At 39.7% G+C, this 25,202-nt stretch overlaps 1 protein-coding gene across 2 annotated transcripts in view; it reads right to left on the bottom strand.

Annotated features, from left to right (window-relative positions):
* The window catches only part of sema4c (sema domain, immunoglobulin domain (Ig), transmembrane domain (TM) and short cytoplasmic domain, (semaphorin) 4C), a 51,464-nt gene that overhangs the window by 6,000 nt on the left and 20,262 nt on the right, over positions 1-25,202 (bottom strand). For both annotated transcript variants that reach the window (XR_008965136.1, XM_057363248.1), the window contains exons 2-11: positions 16,981-17,188; positions 6,343-6,497; positions 6,020-6,082; positions 5,826-5,924; positions 5,426-5,522; positions 4,648-4,767; positions 4,112-4,263; positions 2,819-2,994; positions 2,390-2,534; positions 1,266-1,479 (exon numbers count right to left, since the gene is read on the bottom strand). Coding sequence is in view for 1 of the 2 variants with exons in the window: in XM_057363248.1 (XP_057219231.1) it covers positions 1,266-1,479; positions 2,390-2,534; positions 2,819-2,994; positions 4,112-4,263; positions 4,648-4,767; positions 5,426-5,522; positions 5,826-5,924; positions 6,020-6,082; positions 6,343-6,497; positions 16,981-17,083 (1,324 nt within the window). In the remaining variant the exon portion in view is untranslated. The remainder of the gene's footprint in view (positions 1-1,265; positions 1,480-2,389; positions 2,535-2,818; positions 2,995-4,111; positions 4,264-4,647; positions 4,768-5,425; positions 5,523-5,825; positions 5,925-6,019; positions 6,083-6,342; positions 6,498-16,980; positions 17,189-25,202) is intronic.

Genomic DNA, 25,202 nt, shown 5'->3' with positions numbered 1-25,202 from the left:
AAAAAAGCGAGAGAGGAGAGACAAATAGTCTATTAATACATCATCAGTACACGCCATCTTTTTCTGTCATTGGATTTTGGGAACAAGGTTACACGAATTACCAGCAGGAAAATTGAATAAGCCCCAGCTGGTGCCGTGACCCGGCATAACTCTGTGGGTATGTGTGTGTACTGTATTCTGTCCTGTCATACAGAGCTTGTCACAGATAATGTGCCACAGACCCCCTTTCAGTCTAAGGAGAAGGAGTATGGAAAAGGGACCACGAAGGAGAGGAGTGAAAGAACTACGGGGGTCTTTTCCAAATCCACCCTGCCACTTTCCTTTATGTCAGAGTATCTCTGCCCCCCCCACACACGCATGTTGGGTTTCCATGTTTTATGGGGACATTCCATAGACGCAATGGTTTTTATACTGTACAAACTGTATATCATATTCCCTACCCCTAACCCACCCCCTAAACCTAACAATCACACAAAACTTTCTGCTCTTTTAGATTTTCAAAAAAGTTAATTCTGTATGATTTATAAGCTTGTTTCCTCATGGGGACCAAAAAATGTCCCCACAAGGATTTTGGATATTGCCATCTTTGTGGGGACATTTTGTCCCCATACCGTAGGGTTTACCCTTCCCACACACACACACACACACGTATGTTTTATTATCTCCGTGGGGACAGTCCATAGGCGTAATGAGTTGTATACTGTACAAACTGTATATTTTATCCCCTACCCCTAAACCTAACGATCGTAGAAAACTTTTTGCATTTTCAAAAATTATCGTTCTGTACAATTTATAAGCTTTTGTGCCCGTGGAGACCCTAACGTTGGTGTGCATTCAGGTTAGGTCCCCACTAACATATAAAAACCAAGTACACACACACACACACCTGCCTACACTCTTAATGGCAGATCTGGAATCCAGCCCAAAATGCCAGACTACGTCTAAATGTGTATTTAGCGTTTGTGTGAAACCTGGCGAGGAACAGAGCTCATTAGATGCCCCAAAGTACACACACACAAACATTTCTGCGGCAGTCGCACTTGTTGGTGTGTGTAGCGAGCGTGCCAAGGCCAAATGCATAATTTGTATTTTTACTTCGAGAACTGACCTTCCTGTGTGACAGGAATCAATTGGCGGATGTGACATTTCCACTTAGATACAACATAATGGCTAATAAACTAGTTTTTTTTTTGTAAGAGCTATTCATATCTTGGACAGGGGGGCCAAAGAACAAACATTGTGTGTATGTGTGTGTTTCAACATACCTGTGCCTATGAAGAGCATATTGTAAGATCTCTGGTCCAGCGAGCTAACTCTGTCCACTGCTATCCGGGTGAAGTTAACACCTTTAGTGAGCAGCAGGGGGCGCGCTTCCGCCCTGAGCTCCATCAGAGGATGCTTTTTGGCAAAGTTAAGGGTCGCGTCGGGCAGCTGTAAGGAACTGTTGTAGCCGTTCTCCCGATCAAAGTTTGTGATACACTGCAGAAAGAACAAAGGACGTCTTTTTTATTTAATGGCGAGTAAATACAGCAGCTTCGGGATAAATGCTTCATACATTTTTATACGCAATCGCAATAAAGTTTGCTGAATTGCTTTGAATGGGTGCCATTTCATTTGCATTTCGTCAGGCAACTTTAATCCGAAATGGCTTAGAGTGGCTTTTTTTAATAGTCCTTTTGAGTCGAATATAATCTAAAGCAGTTTACAATAAGTGCTGGTGTTCTGACATTTCATCCTACGCATTGAGGTCTGCCCGTAGGACTAAAACACTACAAAGTTTCATTTTAAAGTTAAGACTATTGCTTATATTTTTGGTGTGAAGCCAGGTTATGTCTAGTTAAGTCTTAGAACAGGCAGACTTGCTTCCTCAATTTTGACTATTTTTATAACTTGAAAAGTCAGTCTGTGCTATGTGTCACCTTGACCATTGTACCATGATAGGACAATTCCTCAGAACGGTTTGATTTACATGGTTTTATCAAAAGCTATAATCACATTTTCAAAATGGCAAAGAATGTAAATAATGTAGTTCCAGAAACCTTCCACTGAAAACCCATATTGGTTGACATTTGAACACTTTCGACCTTAACACCTTTCAGTATCCACTTAACTTTTTTGCACAACCCAAAAATCATTGTACTGAAATTCAAATTCCAAACTTCCTTCTTATAACTTTTCAGTTCAATGTTCTCCCCCTAGGTCTCATTTCGACGTTAGTAAGATGAGCGCATGCTCATGTGGAGCAGCAGTAACAGGACAAGTCTCAGGTCAGAATCTGGGGTGAAAAAATCCTGCATATTTTTTACAGAAAAAGCTTGAGCTATTTTTAACAGACTGCTTAGTCACGGACGCCCTCTCGCCCTCCCATCTCGATGGCTGCTTGGCTTACCGCTCCAGGTCGTGGACTGGGCACGGTGCCAGTGTATCGGCCCCATCGTTGAGACGATTCCCTGTATTCTTTATACGGCCCATCGAACACTGTTTTCACCTCTCCGATCTGATACTGACACACAGCTGACACGTCCACGTCCCCCCTGAGAGACAAGAAAGTGCAGAAGGAAAAAGTCAGTCGAACTGAACTAAATGACTGCGCTACATTGGCTGGTTTATTACAGTAATAGCTTTACTGTCACGTAATGACAGTGCAGCACTTTCTGGAGTCGAGGAACGTGGCTGGATGTTTGGCACTGGGAGAATTTATATAAGAGGCAGAGGACAGAACGACTTTCACGAGTACGTCAGAGCGAGAAAAATGGGAGGTGGACTAAAGACAGAAATATTTATAACAGGGACGGGCGGGGCACAGGTGTCGACTCACCACTGTGCGTGGAAGATGCCGTAGAAACTGGTGCTCCTCCAGTCCGCTCCGGGTAGAGTGAAGACGGCCCGCAGGTTGTTGAAGGTGATGTGCCGCTCTGGAAGAGAGCACATTAACCGGGCCTTCTGGAAGGTGGTCCATTTCTTTTGCAGGGTCCTTGTGCCCCCCAGGTCGCCCTGGAAAGTGAAGCGAGCTGTCATTTAACAGATGTTTCACTCCAAACGACTTGCTAATGACCACCTTGTCAGTAGGGTTGGACGATATTTGAAATGCTAGATGTTCGAGATCATTTTATTGTGCTATAAAATATTATAAAAATGGAAGATAAATAAAAACGGAAGCTATAAAAGAGGGCTGTTTAACGATCGATTGTGATTAATCGCATCCAGAATAAAAGTTTGTTTACATAATATATGTCTGTTCCAGAGTTATTATAATTTTCATTTTAGTTTTTTTTTTTTTTAATTAGCTTTTATTTTTAGATCGTTAGTTTTTATGTTAATTTTAGTTAAAGTTTTAGCAACTTTGGTATATGCTTTTGTCATTTTATAATTTATTTGTTTATTTTTTATGTTGCTATATAATATTAATTAATTTCTATTTTAGTTTATTTCAGTTTTTGTTTATTATTATAATTTTAGTGTTTTAAACTTATTTCAATTTATTTTTGAGGCAACATTTACATTTTTCCTTTAAGTTTTTCCCCATAATGTTTAGGTCAATATTTGATTTGATTTGATTTCAATGAACCGAGACGTTTTCAAAGTTTTAATTTTAGTAAACTAAAATAACCTTGTGTTCTTATAAACACATACACGTACATGTATATATTTAAGAAAAATATAAAAATGAATAAATGTTTATATCTAATTTACATTATATATAAATATTTATATACAGTATACATGCAAATGTTTCCTAAATGTGTATTACGTGTTTATAAATACAGACATATATTATTTAATCAAACTTTTATTCTGGATGCGATTCATCGCTGAACAACCCAACTATAAAATGACGAAATCTCATGATTAAAAAAGTGCTAAAGATGGCACTAATTATTAAAGTAATATTAATGATTAAAATGTTGACAGAAAGCAACACGGGTGTGCAACGAGACACGATCGATCTACGATTAGTCTAGTAGTAAAGAATGAACAATCTAAAATATGGGGATTGTTTTCAGAAAACGGATCCTAAAAACAACATTTGCAAGGTGTTCGGGAAGACGCCTGGCGGCGAAGGGTGGTAGGCAGCACGCCCAATCTCTTCCATCACCACATCTTTTCTCACCTTACACACACGTGCCACCCGCGCCACGGTCAGATCGCTGTCACAGTCAAGCTCCACTGCTCTCTCGCTAAAGAAGAAATAGATCTTATCGTCATCCCCATCTTTGCTGTTGTGGCTCTCGCGGACCAGCGCAGATCCAACGAAGTTTGGCTCTGTGGCAGACACGAAAAAAAGACGTGACATGAAACAGCAAGTCAGAAATGAGAACACAGAACTGTTGGGACAGCAGATAAGCAGCCGCTCTCGTAAAGGAACAATAAAACAACACTGGAATGATGTTTTCTGAGCTTATTCGGATTAGACCTGCTGAAAAACCAGCACAGTCTATTAGATTTTTCGTAGCATTTTTTTACATTCATTTATGTTTATATAAAGGGACTTACGGTGCATTAAAGGTATACATTTTTCCACCAGTATGTGTGTTTCCTGGTAATCAGAACTGCATTCTGATAAAGCCGGTTGACCAAAACCCGTTATCCCATTTCATAACATACGCTGCTTTACTCAGCAGGTACGACTTATATTTACGGACTTACCGTTAAGCCAAGCAGGCAGATATTCGCTCTTCATGCTGTAATGCTGTTGTCCGAGGTTCCTCAGGATTACGGGCTCTGTTCCCAGGAAGTTATTGAGGGTGGCCGAGTATAACTCTTTGTCTGTAACAGAGGAGAAGAATGTTTAGAGCAGACACACACGCACATGTCTACAGCCCCTCGCTTATGAGAACTTAAAGGGGGACTCGTTCGCTCCCATAAGGGACGAGAAGAGTTATACGCTCATCTACAGACAGCATCTGACCATAAAGGACACACGGGGGAATGAAAAGCAAGTATGGACTGTATGCAATGGTACTAGGATGGTGCCAAAATGATAGACGGGGACAGTTTGGATGGTGGTAAATGGTTAAGCGTAAAAAAAACAACAACGACCAAGGAACGCTCAGGTATATTTAAGCATATTCCTCATGCACAAATACACACATGTCTGGTTTATTATCTCCGTGGGGACAGTCCATAGGCGTGATGAGTTGTATACTGTACAAACGGTATATTCTATCCCCTACCCCTAACCCAACCCCTAAACCTAAAAATCATAGAAAACTTTTTGCATTTTTAGATTTAAAAAAAATATTGTTCTGTACAATTTATTAGCTTTTTTTGTGGTCCCCACGGTGACACGAGTCCCCATGTGTTGGTATGCATTCAGGTATCCCCACCGGGATATACAAACATGAACGCACACACACACAAACACACACTATAATAATAATAATACAGGGTTTGAAAGATGGCACATGTTCTTGAAATGACTCACCTACTATGAGGCCTGTATGTCCTTTGGCAGGGTCATAGGGGCACTTTCCCTTTCCGTCCTCCGAGGCGGTACTATCCAGAGTAAAGTGATCTGCGTTCTGTCAAGACGAAACACAAAAAGTCGTACGGTTCAAACGCACACGCATGACCTGACCTCCACGCCGTGCCCTCGGCCACGAGTTAAAAGCCGTTTACATCATCCTCCTGCCCACACACAAACCTTCATCTTTCACCGCCTCACGCTCTTATCACATTGGCCCTCGCTGCGTGATAACGCAACCTCATTTACATTCGATATATTTCACTTTGACACGCTGGAAACCACTAGAGACACACAGACAACAAAACTCGGAGCCTGACCTACTTCATCCTGACAGACAAAAATCTGATCGGACACTCACAATGTATGCGCATTTGGGTTGAAAAGCGTACGTCCCGCAGGTGTACAGGTGGGTGTGGTTGTAGCTCTGCAGGAAGCGAATGTAGTTGAAGCACTCGGTCTGCGAGAGAAAACGTAAGAGAGAGCAAATGCATTTCAGGAGGGGCACACAAAGCAAAGCTGTTAAAACATAAAGGATGCGACATCAAGCAATACCTGGTTATTCTTCCCCTTCCCCGTGCAATCTCGCTTCTTATCTAGAGGAGCGGACCACTCAATCTGAGAGAAAGAGAGAGAAGAAAAGATGTGACTTTAACAGCACTCTGCATGGAAAATCTGTACTTTCTATTGACTGCCACAACCGGCAATTTGCTACAAATGGCTTGAGCGTTGAAAGAGTGAGTCGGTCCTAAATGCTGATATATTTGAATGATAAATGCTAATGCGCTCTTTGGTTGATGATTCGAGGATAGCTATTTACTGGGTGTATGCTTTTTTAAACTGTGTACATGAAAAACGGGTTTTAAAAATGTCGCTACCTGCGGTCTGAGCTGTCTGCTGATGTCATTGGGGTCCAGGGCGAAGATGTGCTCTCTGGCTCCGACGTACAAAACCCTCTCGTGCTCTGCCAGGGTCAACATGGTGTAGTTCCAAACCCCGGCCGTGTGAAACCTCGCCATACTGTCATGCACATCTGAACAGAGAGAGAGAGAGAGAGAGAAAACAGACAGTGTTTATCAGACGTGATCCGATACGACTTCTTCTTAGGCCTGAAATTCACACATTTATCATTTCTCCCCACATCTCTTCTGAAAAGGCCAACTTACACAAGCATGAATTCCCACTGATACTCATAACCTTTGTTTAAACCGGCTGGCGGCGTGCTAAAAATATGAATTCAGACCAAATGTGAATCTCGTGCTGAATAACGCTGGTTTGATGATGGCCTAGCGTGTGGACACGCTGATCTGATTTACTGCGACCACGGCAGATGGATTTGGAGTGGAGAGAGGGTGACAAGGAAGCCCTCCAAAACAAGAGAGGAGAGAATGCATCTTGGAGAGATGCTGCGAGTGGTGAGGATTCTGGCAATAGAGAAGCAAAGAGGGTGTGCGGTTATTAGCTGGAGAATGCCAGCTTGTTGAAGTCTAAGATGGCTGGATGAGCAAAGAGGAGAGGGGAAACAGATTCCCCCCAGGGAGCCCGAAGAACATCTGCTGGGTTGCAAACAGCCAGGGAGATGTGACAGGGAACACGCAGATACACACACGCTCACACTTTTAAATACCTGCGTAATGACTCAAATGCCTCTCAGCTCTCGGAGAGTTCAGTGAGCTTTGCGTGGAGCTGAGCGGAGAGTGTCACATCAAATAATTATTCGGAGAGCAGAGAAAGCAAGGCAGGACGCATGTACGGATCCCGACCAGATGGAGGCAGCGTTGAGAAGACTCAACTTTGGTGGTTCTTTACTATGGTTAGATGACTGATAATTCAAAAGGTGACAATTCCCTTTGCCATTGACCAGCAAAACTGATAACGCTGGTCGACCCGCAATGTTTTCCGGTTATGCTGGTTGACCTGGTTAAGCTGGTCAAGACGTTTTGTCGAAACCAGGATCTCATATATAGGGAAATGTGCAATGCATACGGCAATGGTTTGTATAACATTGTGATTTTTTTTATATACTGCTTTAAAAAATAATGTTTCCTTTCCAAGGAAGGATATGAAATGAAATGTGTTGGTTATATAATTTTCCAATTTTAAATATTCTTATCATTTGATTTGACTATATTACAGCATTATGGTATATCACATGATTTAGCAAGTCATAAATCACATGTCTCTTCAATATCAGGCAGCCTTAGCAGGGATCGGCATTCAAAACACAACATAATGTTTTCTTATTTCCAAATTTCTCTGTAAGTCGATTTGGATAAAATGTAAACATAACCAGCTGAGCAGCTGTGCTGTTTTTTAGAACAATGTTCATAAAGATGCTAATGAATACATACATATGGAAATAGACGGAAGGAATTCAAAATGTTAATAAATATAACACCAAGAAATTTTGAAATAAATGTATCAATGCAAACTAAACTAAATTAAATTGCCCGAGGACAAGCCTTAGTAAACAAGTAAACAACTGTGCCTTGAGATACTTTTAACCGTAATAATTAAATAAACTGCACGTAGGTTTTCTTGGATAGAGTTCCACAGCTCACGACTATAATGACTAAAGACAGATTCGCCACTTCGAGTGATCTAGCTGGAGTAAATTTAGTCGTTTTGCTAAAAACCAAACAACATGGGGAGAAAAGGAGGTCTCTGAGTGTATGGACAAAAAAGGGCCGAGCAAAGATGTGCTAAGAATAGATATCACTTTGAATGGAATCCAGATGTGAGCAATCTAATGGGAACAGAGGTGAACCTTGCGTATGTGTGTCTTTGTCCTCCATAAACATTGAGCTGGGTTGAACGAGAAGGCGATGGATGACTGAGCGCTGTTTGAAGGAATCGAGCCGCAGAACTGAAACCAGTTAGGCTACTTTCAAGGCTGCTGTTTCCCTCTGATGTTCCTCTGTTGCTCCTACAAAGCTCCTTTTCTATAAATACAGTCTTACCCTGCTTATAGCTCATAACCACAGCACTCCAAACACACAGTCTGCTATTAAAAACCTATTTTAAGTCCTTTGAAGCTGTGACATGGATACCAAAAAAATTGAGTTAGAAACAGAGAATGAACACACACACGCTAATTATGAAAAGAAAGGACAAGCGGCAGGCTATAAAACACACCCACGGTCGCCAGGACAAAGATTCAGAGCCGATGTGTGAGGGTGACACACAAACACGAGGCGAAATTAAAGATGAAGAAGAGAAAAATACATTAAGAAACAAGCAGGTGGTGTGTTTGGGGAGACATGCTGTTAAGCGTGAGAGAGTGGGCGAGTGAGTGGTGGGGTGAAGGGAAGCACTGTAATTGCAGTAGTTTAGATGAAGGAGTGCATTGGGACGGGAAGAGAGGAGAACGCAGCGCAGAACAGGAAATGGTCAGAGCAGATTACCACAACAACAGGCAGAAAAACTCTCAAAACACCACGAAAATGTGGGAGAGAGAGAGAGAGAGAGGTGTGGTTCTAATGTATGCATAATGACAGAAACACATGGATTTTAGAAAATGTCAATGTTTTTAATACACACAATCTAAATGATCTTAAACAGCAAGGAGATAGATTAAATGGAGGGCAAATGGAGACGTGTTCTTCTGTTCTCTGGACAAAAAACATCTCAGTTATCTTACCTACAAAAGAGATCTCTGCAGTGTCTCAAACGGCACTTATATCTCAAAATGACACTTTTTCCTGGTTTCGACACCAGAGGGCATATTTTTCGATGCGAGTTTAAACATTGGTCATTAAATCATTCCAAAAACAAGCTATGCTATACAGCTTCACAGTATGTCAACAGTAAGGTGACCAGATTTTTTTAACGAGAACCGGGGACATTTCCTAGTTAAATGGTCAATAAAAAAACGGGGACAAACTTTTTTGTCTTTTTTTGTTGTACATAAGTATTTATGAGTTAATTACAATTAATTACAATAGTATAATATTGTTTGCAGATCAAACTGACCATAACTGGTTTGAATAAAGTTGACCAAAACTCTATGGAAAAACAGTAAATACTAACCATTGCAAATGATTAAAACAGTATAGCATGCATTAACACAAAATTCAATAACACTACAAAAATATAACAAATATGAAAACATATGTCAAATAATACTGTAGTTATCATTTTTAACATTCTCTAATTGTATTTAATATTTTCATTTTTACAAACGGTATACAATCATTACAACCAGTAATTAAAACTTTTAAAAGAACTTTCTGTTTGTGCTTTTGAAAATGGACCTTTACATTAAGCTTTTTATTTGCATTTTAGGCTCATCTTTAGCCCAGATGTCCTTAATGCGAATGCAATAGTTGTCAGTGTAATTGTCATTGCTTGGATACATATTTTTTAGGGCTGTCAAACGATTAATCGCGATTAATCGCATCCAGAAAGTTTGTGTTTACATAATATATCTCTGTGCAATGTACATATTAATTTTGTATAATAACACACACACACATACATGGATATATTTAAGAAAAATATAAAATATACAAATTTATAAACATATATAATTTAAATTATTGGTAAATATAAATAAATACATAAATACGTAAATATTTCCCAAGTATGTATACATGTATGTGTATGTGTTTATAAATAAAAAAATGAATATGCACAGACAAATATTATGTAAACACAAACTTTTATTCTGGATGCGATTAATCACGATTAATCGTTTGACAGCCCTAATATTTTTATTTGTTTATATCGATGCGTACTTTCACCAACGTATGTGTGGGAATCACTAACGTTAGATCAGTGGTAAGAATTCTGTGTTGTGATGATGGAACTTTTAACGTTTAACATTTCGTGCAAAACAATCCAGCTCCCTGGCCTGACCCTGTTATATAACACACACAAGCAGTTTTATTTAATTTAACATGAGTAGTTAGTACCTTGAACCCAATAACTTTGACTCTAGTCTTTTGATATTTGATAATAACTTGATGACGCTTTCTCATGTTTCGTTGTACATTCTTCATCGCTAAGCGGCGCGCGAGCAAGTAATTAGTGTAGCTTACAGCCACTCTGCTGGTGTAAATAATCACAACATGGTTGCTCTAATACTCTGCAGGATATGTTGATCGGGCTTTTTCAGTGTATTTTCTGGTTGTTTTGGACGTTGAGTAAAACGGGGAGAGAACACCAAAAACTGGGACTGTGGTGACGCCTGGTCACCTTAAGCCGATTTGACACTACGGGACTGTGAGACTACTTGAATTGCTGTGGCTCTTAAACTACACAACAAGTTTTCTTGTCATCCTTCATCTTCTTGTTGTACCAGCAGCACGTACACTACACAACGCAACAACGCAAAGTTGTACTAGCACGCACACTACACAACGCAAAGTGCGCTAACAACAAGACTTTGGTCAAGGACCAACAACGAAAACATCTCCCACATCGTGAACACTTCTAGTTTGATGGTGGATGGCAAATGAGTTGTTTGTGCGTTTACGCCATCCACTGGAATGGAGCGTGAAACATTGACGTGTTTTTAAAGTGTTTTCTATATTCCATTATACAGACTTGGAGCTTTAGGATAGTTTAAAATAGCTTGATGTCTGTTATACTAGCCGTTTAACACGCTCTGTAATGTTAATGAATACATGGCAGCAGTTTTTAATTCCTCCACGCATATAATAATTCATTATAATAATAATAATAATTTGACGCAAACCTTCTGCGCTGTGATTGGCTGGATTAGTTCCACAGTGTCACACACAACAAGATCACTTGGCGATCATATCAAACAGGTTTGAAAATATTGTAGCGTCTGGGATAGCTCGGGACAGGTCCAGATCTCGTTGAATGCCTGCTTATTCTTAACGAGCTTCGGCGCCCGAAATGAGCACCAATTTGGTTGCAATCCGAAGGTTTTGTCGCAGACCTTAGAAATCTGTCCGCGACAGCAAAATCCAGCCAAAAATCACGAAGTGTGAGCTTGCAATTAGTCAACAGTGACTGAGTGAGGAACGCGTAATTCGCATCTTGCGCACGCATTATACACACCATGTGACAAAATAACTCTAACTTCAAGGCATAAGGCCCGGTTCACACTTCGCGTCTAAAACTGCGCGGAAAACGCGAGCCGCGCCACTTTCTCTCTTCAAATGACCCGCGGTGCACGCGCGGCACTCCGAAAAGTTGAACTATTTCCATCTTGATGCGGCGCTGACGCACATGTCTACATTTAAAATAACAAATATGCGCACGGAAAAGATGTGAAATGTGAATCGGGCCTAAAGCATCACGTTCTGTGTGCGCGCGTCCGATGTTGTTGCTCCCCCGACGGTATGTGCTGTTGGATTATGTTATGAATCCGATCTCAAGGTCTCTCAGAAAGAACTTGAAATACAGTTAAAAAAGCACGTTACGTTGTCATCAGATTGTGATCGCAGTACAATGGTTTTTGAATCATAATCGGTCATTGGAGCACCTGACCATTACTTATTCACAATCCAGTGATACTCCCTTACAAATGATATTTAAAATTTAATCTGTGTAAACTATTAAAAATAAGCATGGTTTAATTACATACATTACCTATATTATGTTTATATTACCTACAGTCGTGGTTTGTAAGGAATCCGACTAAATGGAAAGCTGTTATGTATGGTTAAATTACAAATAACAATGTTTTCTTTTAATGCATATTGATTAATCTTGCAGAGCAGAAAGGGCTATTAAATGAATATTAAATTCTTATTCCCATCTTTTAAAATGACTTGTTTTCTGTGGAACACAAACGTTGTTATTTATAGAAGAACGTCAAACTGCTATTTCCATATGATTAAAGAAAACACGTACAATGGCTGTCAATCATATTTATCAGTGAATAATGAGATTTCAGTCTTTGCTTTAAAAAAAGCTGTCATATAGAGGACCTTTATGATGCTTTAATTGTATTTTTTTCTTCTTCTTGTTGTTGCGTGTTAGTAGATTGACAGGCTGTACAACAGCCACTTGCATTGTATAGAGGAGCGCCTACTCACATTTCTATACATCTTCTTTGGCGTGTCATATTAGACTAAAGTCAGGTTTGCACTGACATGAGGGTAAGTAAAAGTAAATTATTTGTTTGAATTGTCCCTTTAAAATGCAAAGATTGTAAATTGTGACATTTGTAAATTGTTTCTAAGTCTCCTAAGCTGAGCAAACTTCCTCTGGGCCAACACAACGAGCGAATGAGGTGAACTAACGGAGAAAGTGAAAAAGGCAATAGACGGGAGAGACGTGTGAAAGATTTTTGAAAATAGGCTGGCGTTTGACTTTGACAGTGTACGGGGGTGAGGCTGCAGTCTAGAATCGAGCTCACAGCTTGTACCGAGCGTGACCTTTTCATGAAAGTGGAAGGCGTACAAAAAATAGAAAGACTTTCTTTTTGGCTGTCCCCTTTAACAAACAACCTCCTTCTGGAACGTACAGGTCTACAAAGGATAGGGGAGACAGATTTATTGAATGAAAAAAGACATCGTTTTACAGCCGATGAGACCTGCAAGCGCAGGAGAGGACATCTGCTTTAGAGTATAAATCACAGATAGTCTGTTTATATCCGAGTGTGTTATCTGTGTGTGGGGAGGGGTTCTGCGCTGATAGGCGATTGGAAAGAACTCGGTTCTCTTACATAAACACACACACACACACACACACACACACACACACGCACGCACGCACGCACACACACACACACACACACACACACACACACACACACACACACACACACACACACACACACACACACACCGTGGGCCCGTCCCTTGCAGTGGAGGCCGTCATTATAGTAATTGGAGGGTAGAGAGATTTGCTGGCCAGGCAGTCTTTCTCTCTTTCTGTCTCTCTGTAGCTTTGCCATCCTCAGCGCTGGACGTCGTGCGTTCATGCTATTCCTCTAAGTCAGCGGGTGATTCCTCTGGTCCGATTCGCTTCAAATTTTCCGTCAGACTTGCTCTCTTCTCTCTTTCTCTGGCCACGTTACGATGTTGTGCTAGGCTGCCGGTTGCGGAGCTAGTCCGCTCCAGGCTGTGGAAAGTTACGGGGTGGAGCGCAGAGAGGGCGGGGCCTCTGACTCCACTTTGAACTCCCGAAGCTGTTTTTAGTGGGCCACAGAGCGAGCGGGAGGGCGGCCCACTACAAGGGTGAAAACAACAGTTTAATGCTCGCCGCAATGACTCGTGGCTCTTTGATGATATACGAAGAGACGGAGTGGAAACAAAAAGACACTTAATTTCAAGAAACAGAGAGAGACACGTGTTTGCGTTTTTTTTACATGTCCCCAGCGTCTTTAAGTCGGGGATAATTGTGGAGGCGGAGTCATCAGGGGGTGGGGGTGTGTAAAGCAGTGGGTAAATATTATCTCTGCTGCGATCCGACTCCCCACCTCCAACCCACACACACACTGGTACGCTACTGGAGCTCTAAATCCCTCAGACTGCCAGTGTAAGCACTCTGTACGCACACACATAAACATTAAAGTGCACTCCGACGCTTGCCTGTTTTTCGGTCTTTCATCCTCGCCCAAAAGCGCATGTGTGCACAGTACCGCTGTTTGTGTAGCTTAGGGCCCGTACAAAATCACACATGACCTGAAACAGTAGTTTAACACCCGCTTTACTTTTCTTTCTAGACTTTTTATGTCTCTCTCTCTCTTGTTCTAGTCTACAGTATTTAAGTTTTCTTTGCTGGTTGTGTTGACGCATTTACTGAAACAGGAAGTTGGGCCGGTACATATAAAAGTATTTTTTAATAGCCAATAGTCTTCAGTTTATATCACAGATGTGAAAATGATTTGCTAGGTACTGCTAGTCAGAAATAGTTGGTTTTAAAGTCCAAATAAAATCGTTTTATGCCATTTAGTACGAATATGTTGGCCTTAAGGATATCTTTTAACAAGGGCTGTCAATGGGGTATATGCATACGGAGCCATGACATGTATTTATAAACACAAAAACATACATATACATATTTATATTTAGATCATATTAAGATGTATTTATTTATATTTACCAATAATTGAAATTAATCATTTTTATATTTTATTTTTTCATAAATATATGCATGTATGTGTTTATAAATACAAAATTAATATGCACAATACACAGACATATATTATGTAAACACAAACTTTTATTCTGGACGGGGTTAATCGTTTGACAGCCCTACTTTTAATTCTTGCACAAAACTCACACGAAGACACAAGCATTCAAAACGTCCACTTCCACTAGTATTATACATTATTTAATATTATATATATACACTCACCTAAAGGATTATTAGGAACACCATACTAATACGGTGTTTGACCCCCTTTCGCCTTCAGAACTGCCTTAATTCTACGTGGCATTGATTCAACAAGATGCTGAAAGCATTCTTTAGAAATGTTGGCCCATATTGATAGGATAGCATCTTGCAGTTGATGGAGATTTGTGGGATGCACATCCAGGGCACGAAGCTCCCGTTCCACCACATCCCAAAGATGTTCTATCGGGTTGAGATCTGGTGACTGTGGGGGCCATTCTAGTACAGTGAACTCATTGTCATGTTCAAGAAACCAATTTGAAATGATTCGAGCTTTGTGACATGGTGCATTATCCTGCTGGAAGTAGCCATTAGAGGATGGGTACATGGTGGTCATAAAGGGATGGACATGGTCAGAAACAATGCTCAGGTAGGCCGTGGCATTTAAACGATGCCCAATTGGCACTAAGGGGCCTAAAGTGTGCCAAGAAAACATCCCCCACACCATTACACCACCACCACCAGCCTGCACAGTGGTAACAAGGCATGATGGATCCATGTTCTCATTCTGTTTACGCCAAATTCTGACTCTACCATTTGAATGTCTCAACAGAAATCGAGACTCATCAGACCAGGCAACATTTTTCCAGTCTTCAACTGTCCAATTTTGGTGAGCTCGTGCAAATTGTAGCCTCTTTTTCCTATTTGTAGTGGAGATGAGTGGTACCCGGTGGGGTCTTCTGCTGTTGTAGCCCATCTGCCTCAAGGTTGTGCGTGTTGTGGCTTCACAAATGCTTTGCTGCATACCTCGGTTGTAACGAGTGGTTATTTCAGTCAAAGTTGCTCTTCTATCAGCTTGAATCAGTCGGCCCATTCTCCTCTGACCTCTAGCATCAACAAGGCATTTTCGCCCACAGGACTGCCGCATACTGGATGTTTTTCCCTTTTCACACCATTCTTTGTAAACCCTAGAAATGGTTGTGCGTGAAAATCCCAGTAACTGAGCAGATTGTGAAATACTCAGACCGGCCCGTCTGGCACCAACAACCATGCCACGCTCAAAATTGCTTAAATCACCTTTCTTTCCCATTCTGACATTCAGTTTGGAGTTCAGGAGATTGTCTTGACCAGGACCACACCCAGGTTGATTAGATACACACCAGGTTGATTAGATAATTGCATTAATGAGAAATTGAACAGGTGTTCCTAATAATCCTTTAGGTGAGTGTATTATAATATTATGTATTTGTTCAAATGTTTATGACATCATTCTGCAGCTTTTCATGAGATTCCAGGCTTTGAAGTAAACTAAATGCTAGTGCTATTTTAAAACAGGTAGCAGCCATTTAATAACTTGTTTCAGTGGAAATGACCTCAACGCATTGTACAAAGCAGCGCATTTCAAGACACTTTAGTGAGATTCTTTTATTTGACAAACTGACAGTCATTATATATTTGATGTTTCTGAAAGGGAGAGATTGTATCTGCTAAAAAATTTATTCTGTTCCCTTGCAAACATAAACCATACTTTTTTTCAATATATGAAAAGCGACAATTCCAATTCAAATGTATTTTTCAATATATTGTAATATATTAACAATGTACTATTCTAAATGTATTTTTAAAGAATTAATATATTGACCGTTAACACACAGGAAAACATATATTTTTCTGCATAAGGGAAAGCTAACACACATGGACTAAAAGCCACAAAACTCCAATTTTCCAATGTTTTCATGTTGCTTTTGTTTGATGTTTAAAGCTGTGTGTTCCCAACCCTCTCTACTCCTGCAGATATGATCTGTTTATGTGTGTACATATAAAATTATGCCTACTAGTAAATGTTTACTTTAACTGTTTGGTTGATTATCATCTGCGATTTGGGTTTGAAACAGGAAAGGAGAAGTGGAGCAGCGATATGAAAACAATGTGAGAAAGAGTGAGCAGGACAAATGGAGCCGAAACAAAATGGAAATGAATAAAGACGCGAGCCCTTTTCTGTAATACCTATAAAATCCTGTGGTAATGTGATTTTCCATGAAATTCAAAGCAAAAATCACACCTCTTATCCTTAAATCTGCATGAAGAATGAAGGGAGGGGCGGAATAAAGAAAAGAAGAAAGAAATAGAGGAATAAAGGAGGAAGGAGTGCCTTAAAAAGAGTGTGGGAAAAGGGACACAGAACAGTGGGCTCATGTGCTGTGCAGTCACCGTTGGGAGGAACCGGTCGCCTTTCTATATGGTCATTAGATACTCACCATTATATTTAACGGTCTTGCGTGGGACGGGGTTCCAGTTGACGCAAATCCCCTTTTCAAACCCAATCATAAACATCACGAGAAAGACTTTGGCACAGCCCATTTCTCCAATCCTCTTTTATTTCACTCCGCAGATGCTGATTGGACGAGGACCGTGAATCCTGATTGGACGATGAGGTGCGGAGGATCCAGATGTACTCGGCGGCTCCTGTCGAGAGATAAAGAAAATAACAAAACATAAACAAAAGTGATTATGAGACGGGCTCCACCTCCCCAGAGCCTCCCCGTCACGATCCCAGCGGAGCTGGAACTGTTCACGGAGAGACAAACACAGTGGCGACAATTTAATGACAGACTGTACACTGTTTCAAAAGGTACCACAATAAATGCATTTTGGCAGACCACCAGCTAAATCGCGGATGCTTGTCAAAGCGCGGCAGCATCAACACGACGCCCGGCCGTTTATGAGAAACATGTCACGTATGGAGAAAGGCCTGATTTTGACAGCCGCGGACAACAAGAGATGCGTTTGTAATTATAATTGGAGGTTGCGTTGTGTGATGATGCCTGAAGCGAGGAAAGAGTGGGGAAAAAACTGTAGCGGTCCTGTCTGTTCAGCATTTGCCATATTCACACATTTACTCTAATCATCAAGTCACACCTGTTTCTCTCCATTAAAAAGGGAAATTATGGCCTTGATAATATTTGCTGATTTGAGAGCAAACCCATTGACTTTTAAATGTGCGTCAAATGTCAAATACTGTTTAGCGGCGCAGATAACAAAATAAAAACCACTCTATGCCTCCGCTGCGTTTTATCATTCAGCCCGAAAGGTTGTGCGAATTTAAATGTTCGGGCCGATAAGCAAGTTTGGAGGGGCGACCTCTCACCATCATTGAATGGAGAAGCGGACCGTGCTGGAGCAATCTCACCGCCATTGATTTCTGTTTTTCTTTTTTCATTAGCATGAAAAAGAGAGAGACAGAAAGCGTGCGAGATAACAAGTGAGAGATTGTGGCGATTTGCTCCAAATGGCTCGGGCCGTAATAGAGGGGCTGCAATATAGCAATTCGATGAGTCGAATCTCCCCTTGCATGCCACTGTTTTATTGGATCGATGTGACTCTTTTATCCAAGTTGCGAGGAGAGACTTAGTTTAACTCAGACTAGTGCAACAAGTAGATGAGATTTGAGAATTGTATCTTATTTATAACTGATTGAGCAGATAAACAAAAAGCTCATTTCAATTTCCTGTTTTTAATTTGAAATATATATTTTTAGTATTGACCCCTTATGCATAAACTATCAGAACCTCGGTAAGATTTTTTGTTTGTTTTTGAAAAGATTTGAACTTTTTTTTCACATATTTTACTCTAAGATTTATTTCCCTATAGTATATCGCTTTATAGTTTCCTAATTCTTGCAGTTGCTTTGAGTAATAGCATCTGCTAAATGCCTAAACGGAAATGAGATTTTCAGATTGAGTAAGCGTGAAAGGGTTAAAACTAGGGCTGTCAAACGATTAATCGCGATTAATCGTTTGTGTTTACATAATATATGTCTATGCACTGTGCATTTTCATTTTGTATTTATAAACACATACACATACCTGTATACATATTTAGGAATTATTTACACGTATTTATTTATATTTACCAATAATTTAAATTATATATAAATGTTTATTATTTTTTATATTTTTCTTAAATATATGCATGTGTATGTTTTTATAAATACAAAATGAATATGCATATGTACACAGACATATATAATGTAAACACAAACTTTTATTATGGATGCGATTAATCGCGATTAATCGTTTGACAGCCCTAGTTTAAACACTACTTTACTGTATGCAATACATAAAAAAGGTTTAAAATATACATTTTACATATACTTAACATATTGCACATAGCTTTCCAACCCAAAATTCACAATTAGCTATTGCAGTCCTAACTGTAATCTCTTTATCTCCAAAAAGCCGTCCAGTGCCCTTCACTGAAAGAGTTCTGGCTGTGAGCTGTGAGAGGTTCATATGATCATGCTTGAACTGTGGAGGGATTATAGATCGAGCTCTAACAGCAACAGAGCAGAGGGTCCTCAAAGCCCCTGTGCTCGGTCTCTGAAAAACAACCCTGAAGCCACCAGAAGCGGTGAGTAAAAAAACTTGCTTATCACGTGCAAATCAGGTGGAACATTCTCAGCTAGCCTGCACATTGGCATGAGCTGAAAATGTTACATTTCAATAAAAAAATGTGTTTTTATTGTTTTGCCATTTGGATGTGCTAAACTTAAATGCAAAATTTGCTGACATATTAACACACATGTGACCCTGGACCACAAAACCATAAGGGTTCATTTTCCCCCCATATTTTGAACTATATGAAAATCTGGAATCTGAATGTGCAAAAAAAAAGTATTGAGAAAATCGCCTTTAAAGTTGTGTTTAACACTCTCTATTGGCTTACCACTGTAATGATGTTGTGGAGAGAAGAACCCGAAAGCTAAAATTCGAAGCTTTACATAGATACCAAACTTGAGGGGGTAATTTCCAAAGAGCGGGCAGCAGCGAGCGATGTTTGTAGGCGTGTTTCCGCTCCTTTTGCTGCATTCACTCACAAAAATAAAGTTTTGATATATTTACGGTAGGAAATGTACAAAATGTCTTCATGGAACATGATCTTTACTTTATATCCTAATGGTTTTTGGCATAAAAGAAAAATCGATCCTTTTGACCCATACAATGTATTGTTGGCTATCGCTACCAATATACCCGTGCTACTTATGACTGGTTTTGTGTTCCAGGGTCACATATCGCAACAAATCAAACAGAATTGAAAACCTGATATTAAAAGAATGGACAGCCGAGTAACAATTGTCATCCTTTTGCCCAAGTAAGTGACCCCGCGTGACACAGATGTATAGACAGAGTTTTGCAATGAACTCCTCCCTAAAGAAAACACACAACTGGGTTTTCCTGCGTTTTTAATACATGTCCGGAAAAAGGGCAAAGGTTGAGTGATGACCAGTCTAAAGCGTTTCCTGTGTCCTTTCAATCTATTGCCCACTCGCATTTACTTCCTCTTGTCTTCCTGTCAATAATAAGGTCCTCTCTGGAACAAACGTCTGAGCCCTGCGTTCCTCATCTTAACTACGGCCTGTTGACCCCCATGAGACGGCAGATGTCAAGGGCAATGGTGAGTTCATGACGGATGAATGCGGGCTGTGAAGTTAAAGCCTGAACATACAAAAGATGGAAAAGAGGATGTCTCCACCCCTTAACATAAACACGTTTTTCCAGTGTCACGCTCAAGATTTTTCCTTCGCTCTCGATCGCTCTCCTTTAATGAATATTAAACAAAATCCCATCGCATGTCAGTGGCCGGAGGAACGGGAAGGAAATTTCCCAACATCCTGCCACTATCTTTGTACCACGTCAACAGTTCCAGAAAGTGACCACTCGGCAGCTCAACGTCATCGCAATGTACATTACATACTGCTAAACGATACTGCCTTCAGCATATGATCTGTTTATTTCTGTATAAAATTAGACGGCACAGTCATAACATGGCAGCGTGCTTTCAACCCCCTAGAGTAGCAGGCAGGGATCTTTTATAGCCGCGGAAGTGGGGCAGTAGGTGCCTCACCAACTGGCCTGCGGTATCAAACCCTCTCAAGGTCTTAGTCCTGCACTAAACCCCACTTGTTGCTGGTTTCAGGCCTTCCAAAAGAATCTCAGGCTTTTGGAAAGAATGTCATATTTTTAAAGGTACTCTGAGAGCATCTCAGACTTTTACAAATACTCTGAGGATTGGATTTCAGAGAGCCTTAGGTAATGCTGATTGGTCGGCTTTGTTTTTGACAGCGCCTGCGACCGGCATGCATGTGTTATCTGATGTGTTTTTCGGTGGAAGAAAGTGTGAACGTCGTTTTTGGTCAGACTGAATGCGTGCTGTAAGTGTGACTGATGATGTTGGAAGCGGGACTGCGTGAAAGAGTGGGAGGCAGACAGCTCGTGCGAGTTGAATGATGTGTTTGCGTGTCTGTTCTCGGACAACGACAAGCCGTGAGCTGTTTCATTAGTGAATGAGAAGAGATGAAAGTCTGATAATGAGAAGGAGTTTGATCAGCTGCAGGCCTGTAGGTGGTTACAGACGCATCCCACTTCCTGTTCCCCGGGAAAAAAACCTCCTTCCTGTCATATCACGGCCTTCAGTCTGAGCAAAACATCTGCATTTCAAGTTCAAACCAAAAGCCAAGAGAGAAAGAGAAGAAAGAGAAAGGTAATGAAGTGTAAAGATGCACCTTTTTCTTCTTACTTTGTGTACAGCTATCTACGGTACATCTCACTGTTTGTTTTTATTCAAACTATGTCCAGGATAACGTACAGTCAGCCAGAAATTATCACAACATAACCTGTAGTAAAATAGCTCAGAGGTTGCTCTTTTGTAGCTCAGGAGATTCATTTTATATACAGTACCAGTCAAAAGTTTGAAAACACTTGACTGAAATGTTTCTAATGATCTTAAAAATCGTGTGCTTAAATATCTTAAATTACTTTTGTAGACGTATAATTGTGGCAACGTATCAATTTCTTTCATTAGAAATCAAAAAAAAGTTTTAAAGATATTTTTGAAACGGATGATTTAGACCGAATAATGAAGAAAAAGTAACAAACAAGTGCCCCGAATAGACTGGAAATTCCTTCAATACTCTTTAAAAAGCTTCCCAGGGTGAGACCTCAAGAAGCTGAATGATAAAATGCCAAGAGAACGATTTTGCAAGTCTTGTCCAAGGGTGGCTACTTTGAAGATGCTAAAATATAGTTTTGATTTATTTGAAATGCTTTTAGACACAACAATTCCCACACTTACATTTGTCCAACTCTGTAAGTTTACCATTATTTTAAAAGGTGGGAAAAATCAAAATAAAGAATGAGTGTTTCCAAACTTTCGACCAAAGAGTATAGATACCAAGAGGTGAAACTCAATAGAACGTTCCATTGTAACACCGGCGCACCATTTTGGGGTGAAAGCGACTCGGCCTTTTGCTGTCGCGATGGCAATATCAGCTGCTTTGTTAAAAAATAAAAACATTAAAGCTGAAATTCAACCTGAATGATGATAATACATGATGACAAAAGCCTTGGCTCGCTAGAAACCATGTCAGTTATCAAGCATTTTCACCCCAAAATGGCGGCCGCGCTGTTTCCTCAAAAGCACTCTTTGCTTCGACTGGTACTTTAGGTATCAACAGTCCCTGCGTCTGAAATATAGCATGAAAGTAGGCGAGAATCAGTACGATTCATAAATAGTATGTCCGTATGCAAAAAACAGTAGGTGAGAAATACCCGGATGGTCTACTGCTTCCGCCGAGGTGAGCAGTCCTCTTTCCCATGATGCCACGGGAGTTGAGCAACAGTCAAATTTCAAAAGTAAATAAAAAAGCAGAATACAGATGTCCGTTTTAAAATGTAAGTGCCGATAGAGTAATTTCTCACAACTAAATTATGTTTTCATCAACGCCAACGCACAGGTTGGTGTTAATACGTCATAGCTGAAAAAAGGCATACAGGTCACATGACAGTAAAACATGTCCGAAATGTATTCATACTACCGCCACTCATACTATATAGAAAAAAAACGTTTTAACAGTCAAGTTAGGTACTTATTCAAATTCAGAACGTACTGTCACGGGATGCGATTTTGGACACAGCTCAAGTTTTTATTTATTTATTTGTCCTATATTTTACCAGGATACAGACTCACTGAGAGTCAAAATCTCTTTTACAGGAGTGTCCAGGCCAAAAAACAACATGACATAGAATACTCAATCAATCATAAAACATAAAATCTGTAAAAACAGTTGCAGACCATTAGTTTACTCGCCAGTAACATTATAAAATGACTATGTGACACCAGACCATACAAGTTCATGTCCATTTGGAGTTTGACATACGGAAAACGCTATAAAAAAATACTGGTGGATGGCACAGCTTGGATACATCAATCTTGGGAGAATTTGCTAAGAAATTGGGTTTATTTAGAAATGTATGATTGCAGACTTTGGGATCTTGGGAAACTTGAGACAGATTGAACTCTTGTGAAATTCTTTGTGGAGACAAATGGGATATTAACCCAGTGTCCCCTTCTTTTTCTTTTTAATCGCAATGCTCTATTGCTCAGTCATTAAACAGATGATATTTCTTTTCTACTGGAAACTCTAAAAGGGTGATTAATATAAATCTGAGCGGGTTTCTTTTGCCATCATGCTTGGCTGACTGTAGTTTGCATGGCTCATTACCAAAATAAGTAAATAAACAAGACGCGAAATGTAGATTAGAGGTGAAACTTTATGAGAATAAAACAACCCACATAGTAACATGGGAGACGTGAAACTAGCACAGTGGTCAGTATACTGTTTAGTGGTCATTATTCAAAACTACCACAGAATGCTACAAATGATCATTTATTTCATAGTCATGTTTTTGACATTTTTTCTCATTTACATAGCACATTTCTCTTTTCTGTCTCTCTCTCTTTTCAGATGTGGTCCATCTCTGACCTTGTTCCCGTTTTAATGATCAGGTTTAAGTGGATGCTGATGAGTGAACGTGTGTTTGTGCTCGGGAGACAGTTCTGCAACAGTCACTCTCTCTGCCTCATGCCCCCCGGAGCCGAGGATGCTGGGATACCCTCTCTGACCCATCATTAATGCTGCATGTGTTCCCAATTCAATCAGCCTCATTAATGACATCCACGTCCCCTTGTTATCCGGCCGGTTTCACGTGCATCCCCTGTTCAGCTCGAGATATAAGTTGATTCCACACCGCACGTGAGAAGCGTTTTAGTGCGCGGCAGCACGTCGACAGTAACAAAGCAATTAGCAGACAATGCAACGGTAACCACATTCAGGGCATATGGTCCCGTAGGGGTCTTTAAGAGAGATGTGTTGGTCGTTGCAATTCTTTTAAAGACACCAAAAATCAGCACAGTAAATAGCTTTATGCGACAGGATCGGATTCAACATTATGCAATAACGATTACGGTTGTATTTTTGCTTTTATGATTTTACCAATGACTGCTGGAGCGCATAATCGTTTTAGCAAAGAGCCGTAGCATGTTTGCGGAGCTGGCTGAGAGCCTAGGATGAATATTCTGTATTTTGCTGTGCGTACAATATTTTACAGGGAGACGCTTGCATTCAATCCTTCTATTGTGTAGTGACATGACGTTTCTATGCACACACAGATCCTACATTACTGCATTTGAGATCACAATACAAGCCCATGAAATATGACAGGTAAAATCTGCGTCAAAATGTTATGAGGAAAAACAGAAAGACTGCTTTATTTATTTATTTTGTTTGTTATTGACAGTTGAGTTATTACATAAAAACCTAAAGTAATAATTATTGAATTGAGAAATACAAAGGCTACATGCTTGTTCTTTTAAAACTGCAATCCATAACTTATTACAGTTAAAAAAATAAGGAGCACATTCATAAAAGTAGATTTATTTACTGTTTATTTATTCACTAAAAAAGACGTATTGAGCAAGTACATAACAGTACATTTAATTACTTTTTTATTTGTTTAGTTAAAAATTTGATCAAGTACATAAAAGTACATTTATTTACTTTGTATTTATTCATTTAGTTGTTAAAAATAAAAAATACTTTTTAAGCAAGTACATTTATTTATTTAGTTAGTTAGTTAAAAACAGTGAGCAAGTACATAAAAGCACATTTATTAACTTTTTATTTTTTAATTTAGTTGTTAAAAATAAAAAAGACTTATTGAGCAAGTATATCAAAATACATTTAAACACTCTTTTTTTTAAATATTTTTTAGTTAAAAACATTACCTTGAATTATAGAGGTACATTTATTTTTGGTGTTATTATAGTTTTGATGTTTTTATTTGTTGATGTTTTTATTCTGTATTTGACTGGATTGTGCAACGTACAGTGTTTGTGTAGAGCACTTTTGTCAGTGTAAGCCGAATTACGTTTGATCAAGTATAAAACATATAACACACTCACAACCATAAGCTAATAATCATGATTTCTAAATTGAGCTGTTTGACATAATTTGACTTAAATCCACTTGAAGATACGTAAACTGCAGTTTTATGTTTCAAACAGAGATGGCGATAGAGAAGCAAAAGTTAAGCATAGTCTGTGAAATAGCATATTTCACTGTGTTAGTATGCAGGAAAGAATG

This window comes from Triplophysa rosa, linkage group LG2 (genome assembly GCF_024868665.1).
Source record: "Triplophysa rosa linkage group LG2, Trosa_1v2, whole genome shotgun sequence".
Lineage (NCBI taxonomy): Eukaryota > Metazoa > Chordata > Actinopteri > Cypriniformes > Nemacheilidae > Triplophysa > Triplophysa rosa.
The sequence above is the reverse complement of the archived record's forward strand: the minus strand, read 5'-3'. Positions and strand labels throughout refer to the sequence as shown.